Here is an 11,458-nt window from a genome sequence, read left to right as displayed (position 1 = left end):
CCTCGTGGACAGGAGAGTCCTGGAGCACTTGCAGGGAGATAAGGGTCTGCTCAGCAGGCGTGTTGTCCTGGATCAGGCTTCCGTGTTGGGATGCTGCCCAGCAGCCCCAGGGGGCCATCACCCCGGGCCTCTCTCCTCGCCTGCAGGTGGTGTGCAGACCCCAGGAGGCTTCCTGTGCATGTGGTTCTGCTGCTGTGTCTGGGACGGCTCTGAGGGTCTCCCCCCATGAGGGCCCGACCTCCTCCTACTGCAGGTTGTGGACCAGAGGTCAGGGCAGGGGCAACAGGATGTCAGCCTGCCCTGTACCACCTTGCACCCGAGTCACCATGCTGTTCACTGCTGGACCTAAGCCATGTCTGCTCCTTGTCTAGCCCCCTCCCAGAGAAGAACTCAACTGGTCCCTGGTCTCAGGCTAGACCAGGAGGCTGTCGATGGCTCCCCTACATGGCAGAGGGTGAAGGCTGCTGGGCCTCTCTGCTCACCGTCTGCAGGACAGGGCTGCTGACCAGAAGGAGAAGCCCCAGCCTTTGGGTGAGGCTGGGGAAATGCCCCTGACCAGGACACAACTGGAGGCAGATATGAATTTGGGAGAGAGTGCATGTGGTCAGGAAGGCCTGACTCCTGGAGAGTGAGGGTGGACAGGGCTCAGAGGGGAGTCCGTAGCCCTTGGGTCCCTCAGCAGCCTGTAGCACTCGGGAGTTCCACAGGAAGTTTCCTGGGGTCTCAGGGGCAGCTGTGCTCTGGGGGCATCTGTTAGTCCTCAGCCTCCTGCCTGGGCCTTCCACCTCCTCCTCCTGCAGGTTGTGGACCAGAGGTCAGGGCAGGGGCAGCAGGATGTCACCCAGCAGGACGTAATCCTGTGGAGCTCCTGTGGGAAGGGAGGGTCTGACCATGGGGGGTCCCTAAAGTGGTGGGGTGCCTGACTGTAGAGTGGGTGGGGTCAGGTCTGGTCCCTGGGTGAGGAGGAGAGCTCCCACAGCAGGAGGTCAGGTTTTAGAGGTTCTCTATTTTATCTTTGGTGCTGGGATTGGACCCAGGGCCTTGTGCATGTGAGGCAGGCACTCCATCAGCCGAGCTGTGTCCCCAACCCGAGGAGGCCAGGTTTTAGAGCCTCAAGTGGACTCTGCCTAGGGAGTCCCCCTGCCCACCTGGCTGCCCCCGTGGGTTTCATATTCCCCACAGAGCCTGCGTCTGAGCCACATTCCTTCTGAGAGAGGCCACACCATCAGCAGCCATCTCTCTGCCCGACTTAGACCTTGCGGTGCAGACCCGAGCAGACACCGTGCCTTCCGGGGCCCACAGGCTAGCGGGGGTAATGGGCAGAAAGCAAGGGACTTACCATTTCAGAATTCCTGCCCTTTATTTTCTTCCCTCTCTTTTCTTTGACTTTAATTTTCTGTTGTTTTTTCTAAGTTCTTGGGGAGGATACTTAGATCATTGATTGCCAGCCCCCTTTTTTTTTCAAATCAGTGCATTTAAGACTATGAATTTCCCTCAGATTACAACTTGAGCTGTACCCACCAGGTTTGGTATGTTGTATTTTTGTTAATGTTAGGTTTGATTTTCTTATTTCTGTGGTGGTTTCTTTGAGTCACAGGCTGTTTAGAACTGTGTTGTTTTTCTTTAGCTTTTGTTTCTGATTTCTAACTCATCTTCCCAGAGGACCTGTCCTGTGTTATTCCAGTCCTTTCACTTGGTTGAGATACGCTTTAAGGCCTGGCTGTTGGTCCACTTTGGCAGATGTCACATCTGTAATTTAAAGAAGAATGTGCATTCTGCATCAGGGGGCTGCAGAGAACTGGCTGCATCCAAGAGCCAGCCCGTCGTATTTCCCGAGCCTCCTTTGGCACTCGGTCTCTCGGTCCCTGGGGTTGAGTGCTAAGGTCTCTCACCATATTTGTGCATCAACTCTGTCTCATTCTGGTGTGTTCATTTTTTCCGTTGTGCATTTGGAGGCTGTACGTTCAGAACCATGGTGATTCCCTGAGATTGGCCCTTTATCATGAGTCCTTCCTCTTTGACCCTAGAAGTGCTTCTTGCCTTAAAGTCTCCTTCATCTGATAGTAAAGCTTTCTCTCCTTGGTACCTGCATGTGTCTCTCTTTTTAAATTTTTAAAAAATACTTTTATACCTTTGTTTTATTTATTTTTGTGTGGTGCTGAGGATTGAATCCGGTGCCTCCCACGTGCCAGACAAGCGCTCTGCCCCAGCAGAGCGTGGTGTCTCTTTGCCCCCTTTTTCCTTCCAACCTTCCTGTGGCCTTATAGTTAAGGCCAGTCCCAGGCGATAAGCACACCAGGTCTGGCTGTGAGTTGCTGACCCACTTTTGCTCTGGTGGGCAGGTGGGGAGGAGGGGGCCAAGGGACCAGGTCTGTGGGGCCGGCTGGGTTCTCTCTGTCCTGGCTCCTCTTGGGGACCCCGCTGGAGCTGCAATGTGGGCACCTCCTCCCTGGTAGATCCTGAACACCCAGGAGGCTGCTCAGCCCTTAAGCAGTGTCACTGGCTGGACCGTGCCTGCCAGGGGACCTGTGCCCCTCACGCTCACCTCCTGGGCGCTCTCTGGGATCTCATACCCGTGTCTCTGATGCTTTGTTTGCTCATAAAGGAAAACATGACACACATGTGAAGGTCACAGTGTATTGGAGGATGGGAGGTGCTGTGGGGAAGACTGAGTCAAGGGGAGCGTGAGATTCGGGGGTAAGTGAAAGGCAGAACGGTGGGTAGGGACCTCTCTGGGTCGTGACCTTTGAGGAAAACACTGAAGGAGAAGAGGGAGTTTGTCATGCAGCTGAGGAGCATGCCAGGCTGGGGGAGCAGCCGTGGAAAGGCCCGGGGACAGGATGTTCCTGGTGGGGCACTGGACGAGGCCACCTGCTCCCATGAGTGCACTGAGGTCAGCCACGCTCCTGGTGCTCACTCTCCACACCGGATGACAGGCCAGGAGGGGGCCAGGGACAGCATAGACATGGTGCTCACACTGAAAGAGGGTGGGCCAGCGGGGGCAGGGCAAAGTCCAAGGCGGGCCCGTGTCCCACCAGAGAGCTTGGGAGAGCTGGAGTCGTGGAGGATTGAGCACAAGGAGTGAGAGGGAGAGCCAGCCCAACGGCGAGCCAGGCCAGGAGAGGCGACCACCTGTGCGCTCTGGCCTGGGGGCAGCCAAGGACACCTGCAGAGCACTCTGGGCCTCACTCGCCCTGGGCGGCAGGAATCCCCACACATGTCCACACATCTGCTGTGTCAGCTGGGGGTGTGGGGCCAGGTGGCCACAGGACAGACCCAGGGCCCACAGGAAGGGGCCCTTCAGGGTTCTGGGTCCAAGAAGCACCAGGCTAAGAGAGAGGGCAGACCCAGGCAGCCCAGGGCTGGGGGGGACCTCCCTCCCAGTGCCTCCAGTGAGGTGAGACCAGGGGAAGGGAGGCCTGGACCCCTGCCCGCCCATCTGCCCATTCCCCACCAGCCCCCAGGCGCAGGCAGGCGTTCACAGACACACGGGCAGCGGCACCGCATTTGTTTAGAGCTCTGTTTCCTCCACTTTCCTGGAACAGGCTGTGTCCACCCTCGGTCTCCTCCGTGAATGTCCACTAGGGCCCATGCTCACCCCACACAGCCCTACAGGGACCTCTGGCTGGTCCAGGGCTGGTCATGGCATTACTTCTTCTTTGGAGTCTTCTCCTTCTTGATTAATTCAGAAAATTCTAGGGCAGGAAACCCATACCTAGTAAACACGTCTGCTTTCTGACAGCCTAGGCCGCTGGCCCCTGAGGGGCAGGCTGCTGGCCCTCTGATGGCTCAGCAGTGGTGAGGCGTGCCCCTTTCTGAGGGCCCACAGTCTGGAGGATCTGACGTCCCAGCCTGCCTGAGCCCTGGTGTGAGCTGAAAGACCAGTGAGTGGACCCTCCCTGAGCTCAAATGACCTGGGTCTGCTGAGACCCTTCTGAGCAGGTGCCCTGTGATCAACCTGCCTTTCTCAGTGGGGAAACTGAGGCTGGGGGCCTGAGTCCTGCCCAGCCCCTTGGCCAGCCATCCTGTTTTATGCCTGGGGCCTCCCCCGGCACTGAGGGCTGTGATGTGGCACAGGTGGGTAGGGATGGGCGCACACCTGGACAGTGGTGTCTGGGGCGCTGGGCCGGTTGGCTCTTTCCTGGTGGCCACTTTGCCTGCCCTCTGCCCCAGTATCATGACAGCGAGTGGCGGCCAGAAGTGTAGGGCAGCCAGAGCCACAGGCAGCCTGAGCCCTGCCGCTTCCCTGGGCACAGCCCCACCCATACTGTCTCTGCCCAGCCAGCCTTCCCCAGCCCACCCGGCACCCGGCTCTGCTCAGTGAGACACCCACCCACTCAGCAACCCCCAGACTGGTTCCCCACGTTGAGTTGGGGTGCTGAGAGATCTGGGGTGGGGTGGCCACTCAATGCTATGCCTGGATAGTGCGTGTCCAGCACTGGCAAGGGCCATTACTGTGGGGCCAGGTGGTCACATGGGGTGGGGCACTGGAGGAGTCCCTGGGGCCCCGTCTGGCTGCTCCCACCTTCGTAGTCGATCCTTCCATCCCCATCGGTGTCGGCTGCCTGGATCATGGCCTCGGCCTCCTCATCCGTCAGGGGGGCAGTGGGCATGTTACTGGGGATGGTGGTCAGGATGTACCTGGGCCAAAGGGGGCTCAGGTCAGGGCCAGGAGGGCCTGACCTTCGCAGCTGCTCGACCCACTTCACAGGTGGGGAAACCAAGGCCCTGGACGGATGCCTCAGGCCCAGAGTCCCCCACCCTCTGGTTTGGGTCCAGCACTGACACTGTGGCCCCGGCCAGTGGGGCTCCAGGGGGCATGTCAAGTCTGCTGGGTGCATGGGGGCACCGGCTGTGGCTGGCCAGGGACACCAGCACCCTGCCCAGCCCCTGCCGTTACTTGATCTCGTTCCACTCAATGAAGCCGCTCTTGTCCTTGTCCAGGGTCTGGAAGGCCTTGCGGATGGCGCTCTCCAACTGTCCCGAGGCCTGGAACTTGCGCATGTACTCAAAGAACTTGAGGTAGTTGAAGGACCCTGGAGCCAACCGGGCTGGCATCAGAAGGGCCAGCTGTGCACAGGGCTGGGCAGGTCAGTGGACCCAGAGATGGGGTCATCCGGGTCCACTTCTTTTCCTCCCTGCCCACCAAGGTCATGGTCCTGAGCCCATCAGCCCCAGGGACACAAATCAGATGTCCCCTGCTAGACCTGGGCCCAGGGACAGGGGCAGCCATGTCCCATTCCCCCTTCCCAGGCTGGGGCCGGGCCCCCAGAGCTGGCTGTACCGTGGTGCCTCATGTCTGAGGGCAGAAGCTCTATGTCCTTGTCTGATAGGGATGTGCCCATGGCCAGGGCCATCTTCTTCATCTGGGAGGAGAAGTCCTCGTCCATCCTGTCCTGGGGTGGGCAGAGAACAGCCTCTTGGTACGTCCCTGCCCAGGTGTGCACTCCCCGCCCACCTGGGCAGCAAACGTCACAACTTTGACATGTGGGGCGGCCCCAGGCTGGGAAGAGGGGCAGCTGGTGGAGGGGTTTCCAGGCCTCAGTTTCCCCACCGAGAAAGGCACCTGCTCTCGGGGGCAGCCCCTGAGCCTGGGTGGCCCAGGAGGTGCAGGCATCACTGTCCACCCTTCACGGGGCAGCTGGGCAGCCTGTGCCCTCATGGCAGAGCCTCGTGACCTGTGGGCTCTCAGGTTCTTTCCCTGGGGGGTGTTGGGTTCCAGGATATGAGTGGGAACAGCTATTTCAGAGTCCAGGGCTGCAGGCTAGCAGGTGTCCAAGGCCTCTGAGCCCTGCAGAAAGTTCACAGGGTGATGGAGACATCTAGAATACCTGGCCCCACCAGGAGGGGCAGTGGGCACTCATGGCCCTGCCAGGGGCTGGGCAGTGGCTAGAGGCCTCTCTCCTCTCCTCCTGAGAGGTCAAAGGTTGCAGCCCCACCCTGGGGCCTGGACGTGGGGAGCACTGGATGCAGCCCCAAGACTGGATCCTGCTTCCTGCCTGGGGTGGCTCCCCTGGGGCAGCCCCTGTCTTCTAGCAGGAGGGAAGGGGATGGTGGGGCCTGGGCTTTTGCACGTTTGATGGGCTTAGAGCCGCATCCCCCATCGTCACCTCAGTGGCTAACTCCTGCAGCAGAGCAGAGGCCCTACCACCCCGGGACCTGACCTGGTCCCTGACTCCCCTCCCCGGGCATCTCAGGGTCCGTTCTGGAAGAGGAGAAAACCGTCTGCCCACTTGGGGTCCTGCTGGGGGACCTGCCACCTGCTTCCATCAGGAAGGGGCCCAGCCAAATTCTAGGCCCAGCCCGGCCCAGCCAGACGGCGACCTCCTGTCCAGAGCCTGTGCTCATCACCAGCCCCCTTCCCACCTGGCTACTGTCAGGGTCCCCACCAGCATGCTGGGGCCGGGGCCGGGGCCAGGGAGGCAGGGCCTTGGGCTCCTGTTTATTTATAGCTCCTGCGTCCAGACCTGGGGGGGGAGTTGACCAGTCCCCAGAGAAAGGCCCCGATGTCCAGCCTGATGGGGCTGCACGGCCCAGGCGAACAGTCCCGCGCTCCCCTCAGCGCCTGGAGAGTCCTTCCTCTTTCCTCCCTGCTCAGGCCTCCTTTCCCCTCCGATCTCCCGGCCTCCACCACCAGAGCTGACTGAGCTCTGAGGCCTGCCAGTGGCCGTGTCCCCAGTCCTGCCATCAGCTGGACACCTTTGTGCCCAACCCCTCCACACCACTCACATGGCCTTCCCTGGGAGCGGGGGCTGCCCCAGCACCCAACCTCTGCCAAGGACTTCCAGGTTCAGACGCTACGGGGAGAGGACTCACTGGTGGCCAGGAGATAATGGGCACAGGGGATCCATGGATGGGGCTAGGTGAGGGGCCAGAGCCAGCTCAGGGCTGCTGGGTCAGGAGGCCCTGGAGCTACTGCCCTGTGCACCCCAGGGCCCAAGGGTGGTGGCCGTCAGCCCCTGTGCAGTCCTGGCTCACGGCCACCCCCTGTGGGCACACGTGCGGACCCGGGCTGCCCCCTGTGGGCACACGTGCAGACCTGGGCCTCCCCACCCCCACCCCCCGTGGGCACACGGGCAGACCCGGGCCGCCCCCCGTGGGCGCGTGTGCGGACCCAGGCCCACCTGGCTGCCTTTGGAGCAGAACTCCCTTGGGGCCAGTGGGGGCTGCTGGCAGAAGAGCTGCCCCTCTCCCTCCTCCTCCTTTCCCTGTCTCCCCTGGACTTTGCTAAGTTCCTTCCAGATCCCAGGGCACCTCTTTGTCCTGTGTATAAAGACCAGGCCCCAAGCTCCTGCTGTCCGGCTTGGGCAACTCTAGTCGGGCCTAGCGCCCCGAGCTTCCCAGCCCGGACAGCTTACCGCCTGGCTTTCCTCGGGGCTCTTGGGAGGCAGTCAGGCTGTGGGTTAGAGGACCAGGGGGGCGTCAGGCTTTATACCTGGGAGCGCCCGGCTTGTTTACATCTCGCGACTGCAGCTGTCCTCCACCCCTCCCGGGCACTCCAGCCTGGCACTGGCTGCCCCAAGGGGCTTGCTGGCACTTGGCTAGCCTGTCCAGACTGGGCAGTACCTGGCCTTAACGGGCACGGCGTGGGGATGGGGAGGGGCAGGCAGATGGTGCAGGGCCAAGGCCTTGCCCAAGGTCACAGGATGGAGCCGAGACCTGGAGCCTCCACCACACTTGGAGACCCAGGTCCTGATGGCCCTGGACACGGGAACGCTGGGCCGTGAAGCTCAAAAGATGAGGATGTGGCCGTGGCCTGGCAGCCGTGGGCTGGTGGGACCCTGGAGAGGTGGTGCTGTGGCACGTTGGGGACCTGAGCCAGGGCGAAGGCTCACAGTTCAGCAGAGCCTGAGGCCAACGGGCAGCTGGGGAGCCTCCAGATGGCACAGGACAGACCTCCTCCCAGGTCACAGTGTGTCCCTCTGCTGGGGCCAGGAGGGTTCTGAGCACCAGGCACATCGTCACCTTCTGCCCAGGGCAGGTAGCTGCAGTCAGCTTGACCCTGTGAGGTGTCCACGCTGGGGGCAACAGGCTGTGCGAGGGCAGGAAGGAGTCGTCAGAAGGGGCATGGCTGGGCCCAGCACCTGGTCCTGTTGGTGGTGTACCACCCTATGAAGGTGACGTTCCTTCTGATCTGTGACGATGAAGCTGTTATGCAGTGCCATCTGCCCTCGGGTGCCCTGCCGACCAGTTTGAGAGGGTCTCAGGGAACCATCACAGCAGCCCCCCGAGGCTCTGTCCCCAGAAAGTGGGAAATGGCCCCCAGTTCTGTTTGCTCCAGGCTCAGGGGCCAGGGAGCACCTGGAGCCTCAGGGCAGACACTAGGCCCAGGACAGCGAGGGGCCCCCAGTGTGCCCGACAGCTCACTCTCCTGCAGGGCTGAGCCAGCTCTGTCCACAGCAGCTAGGACGGGGAGATCCTAGCACCGCGGGGTCCAGCCAGTGTCCTTGCTTTACTGGGACCACGGTGGGATGGGTTACTGCAGCAGGTCTGCAACGTGGAGAGCACAGAGGGCAGGCCTGGCGGGAAGGGGCCACCAGAAGCCCTCCCATGGGCCTCTGGCTGCCGTGCTTCCTGCTTCACGGTGGTGGAAGGCGAGCGGCCTCAAGCTCTCCAGCACGACTATCTTCAAGGGCACCGCTGAGCAGCTGTGAGCACGTCACGGCGTGGCCACCACCACTGTCCCCTCCAGGACCCTTCATTCCAGACTGAAGCCCTGCCCCCCGGCACACTGACCCTCCTCCCTGCGCCCAGCTGCTGGCCACCGCATCCACTGTCGCCATGAACGGGGGTCTGGGCACCTCCGGTAGGAGGCCTCGCACGGTCCGTGTCCCTCTGTGACTGGCTTGTTTCACTCACCGCGAGACCTTCGAGTTCTCCCGTGTGGCAGGGGTCAGATCTTTTTTTCTTCCTGGACGTAATACAGGATGTATCAGTGGGTGTGATCAAGGGCACAGGAAAAGTCCTCAGGAGTGCAGGGTCCCGTGTGTCTGGGGAACCCTGACTGGGGCGCACTTGACCCTGTAGCCTTGGGGATGAGCCACCACTCAGTCACCATGTCTTCACATTGGTCTGCATTAAACTTGGTCAAGTCCCCCTTCTTTAAGATGTGGACCTCCGGCAGCCGGGAGTTGAACCTGGCCCTGAGTGGCCCTCAGCCATGTGCTTCTTATCCTGCAACATGACATGGGTGGGCAGGATGACTTGGCCACTGGGCCCGGGGCTGGAGCCCTGAGCCCTGTGAGGGTGGCGTCTTGCTGATGTGGGGACATGGGCAGCGTGGAGTGGCCCTGGGTGGTCTCTGCGGCAGCTTCTTACCAGGTGCTTGTGGCACAGACAGGGAGCCTCCAGGGTCGGGTGGGGAGATGCCCTGGTCACCAGACGCTGTGGGGCTGCAGAGGGGAGCTCACCAGGGGCCCTCCTTCCACCCTGGGTGAAAGACGCTGCCCTCAGCAGCAGGGACACTGGGCAGAGGCGAGACTGGCTTGTTTTTACCTACCAGTGACCCTGGGTGGGCAGCAGCCCTCCAGGGTGCCCTGAAGGAAAAGAGGCCTGTCTCTTCAGGGCCGAAGGGCTTCCCCAGTGTGGCTGGGCCACCTTCTGTCTCCCCTCCTCTGCCGATGGACCCGGGCGTGTCCCCTCCACATTGCAGTGTCCCCTCCACATTGCAGGCTCTGTCAATGTGGGCAGGCAGGCATTCCCTCTCGTCCCCGCCCTCAGTTCTTCTGGGGATCCACCCAGAATCAGAGCTGCTGGGCCTCACGGAGGAGCCCCAGGCCCTGCTCGGCAGCGGTGTGCGCTTCACACCTGGCCACGGGGCGTGGGGTCCAGCCTCTCCACACCGCTGTTTCCCAATGGCAGCCATCCTGTGGGTGTGAGGGGGGCCCGCTGCGGTTTTAGTTGGCGTGTTCCTTGTGACCAGTGATGCCCAGCGTCTTTGTATGTGCTCTCTGGCCATGCATGCTCTTGTTTGAGAATTGTCTATCTCAGTTCTAGCTCATTTTTGAGTCATGCTGTTTGACTTTTGTTGAGCTTTAGGAATCCTCTCTGTGCATTCTGCACACTAATTCCCTATCAGACAACGATTGGCAACATTTTTTTCCATCTTTTTTTTTTTTTTTTTTTTGGTACTGGGGATTGAACCCAGCAGCACTCTACCACTGAGCACATTCCCAGCCCTTTTTATTTATTTTGAGACACGGACTCGCTAAGTTGCTTAGGTCCTCGATAAATTGCTGAGCCTGGTCCTGAGCTTGTGATCCTCCTGCCTCAGCCTCCTGAGCTACTGCACCTGGCTTTTCCATTCCTTGGACTGACTTTTTTCTCTGTTGATTGTTTCTTTTCTGCACATTAAAAAAAAAAATCATGAACTCAAATTGTGTTTTCTTTTGTTGACTGTTGTGGGTGTCAGAGCCAAGAAGTCCAAGCCAAACCCAATGCCATGGAACCTTGGTCCTCTCTTCTTTAATAGTTTGTGGCTTTACCCCTGGTGTTCAGGTCTTGGACCTGTTGAGCCAGGGTTTGCATGTGATATGAGGAAGGTCTGACTTCATCCCGTCGCATTTGGATGCCTGGTTTTCCCAGCACCATTTGTCTTTTGTCTTTTCCCCAGTGAATCGATCATCTTAACACCCTTGTCAAAGACCATTTGACATGGGGCTGGGGCTTGGCTCAGTGCCTAGCATGCATGAGGCACTGGGTTCAATCCTCAGCACCACATAAAAATAAAATAAAGACATTGTATCCACCTAAAACTAAAAAGATGAATTTTTGAAAAAAAAAAAAAAAATTTGACAGCTGGGCCCAGTGGCCCACATCTGTGATCCCAGCAACTTGGGAGGCTGAGACAGGGGGATCGAGTTCAAAGCCAGCTTGGGCAAAAGTGAAGCACTAAGCAACTTGGTGAGACCCTGTCTCTAAATAAAATACAAGATAAGGCTGAGGATGTGGCTCAGTGACCAAGTACTCCTGAGTTCAATCCCCAGAACCACCCCCCACAAAAAAGAACCACCATGGGTATTTATTTGTGTGTTGACTTTATTTCCTGCTACTTTGCTGAATTCATTTGTTAGCTCTAATAGTTTGTGGAATCTTTCAGGTTTTCAAAACATAAAAGTACATTATCTGTGAGCAGAGATAGTCTTGACTTCTTCTTTTCCAACTCGAATACTTTTTCTTTTCTTGCCTAATTGCTTTGGCTAGAACTTCTAGTACTGTTGATTATAAATGGCAAGAGCAGGCACCCTGGCCTTGTTCCCAATGGTAGAAGCAGCATTGAGTCTGCCCTCCGTCAGAGCGTGGCGCTTGCTGGGGTTCTGCACAGACGGTTCGTGCTGTGTTGAGGTAGTCTCCTTCTACTCTGTTGAGTGTTTTGCTATGAAAGGGTGTTGAATTTCATCCAATATTTTTTCTGCCTCAGTTGGTGCATCACTTGTCCTTCATCCTGTCAAAGCTCTGT

At 59.1% G+C, this 11,458-nt stretch overlaps 1 protein-coding gene across 2 annotated transcripts; it reads right to left on the bottom strand.

Moving 5' to 3' along the window:
* Positions 1-3,225: 3,225 nt before the first annotated feature.
* Pvalef (parvalbumin like EF-hand containing) lies at positions 3,226-7,385 on the bottom strand. Of its 2 annotated transcripts, none has more exons than XM_026410822.1 (5): positions 7,359-7,385; positions 5,285-5,396; positions 4,901-5,036; positions 4,526-4,641; positions 3,226-3,695 (listed from the first exon to the last, which is right to left on the bottom strand). In XM_026410822.1, exons 2-5 carry the CDS (start codon positions 5,388-5,390, stop codon positions 3,649-3,651), a joined length of 405 nt encoding a protein of 134 aa, XP_026266607.1. In that variant the 5' UTR covers positions 5,391-5,396; positions 7,359-7,385; the 3' UTR covers positions 3,226-3,648. The 2 variants fall into 2 exon arrangements, with proteins under 2 accessions (XP_026266607.1, XP_026266606.1); XM_026410821.1 differs by lacking the exon at positions 7,359-7,385 and adding an exon at positions 5,567-5,635.
* Between the last annotated feature and the right edge of the window lie 4,073 nt (positions 7,386-11,458).

The sequence above is a fragment of the Urocitellus parryii genome, chromosome 7 (assembly GCF_045843805.1).
Source record: "Urocitellus parryii isolate mUroPar1 chromosome 7, mUroPar1.hap1, whole genome shotgun sequence".
Classification (NCBI taxonomy): domain Eukaryota; kingdom Metazoa; phylum Chordata; class Mammalia; order Rodentia; family Sciuridae; genus Urocitellus; species Urocitellus parryii.
The sequence above is the reverse complement of the archived record's forward strand: the minus strand, read 5'-3'. Positions and strand labels throughout refer to the sequence as shown.

Coding starts and splice junctions, on each gene's coding strand:
- Pvalef (XM_026410821.1), bottom strand. CDS start 5,617: ATGCCTGCACCTCCTGGGCCACCCAGGCTCAGGGGCTGCCCCCGAGAG. Junction 5,037..5,284: donor CTCAGACATGAGGCACCACG/GTACAGCCAGCT, acceptor GGTTGGCTCCAG/GGTCCTTCAACTACCTCAAG. Junction 3,696..4,525: donor TGGAAGGATCGACTACGAAG/GTGGGAGCAGCC, acceptor TTCCTGCCCTAG/AATTTTCTGAATTAATCAAG.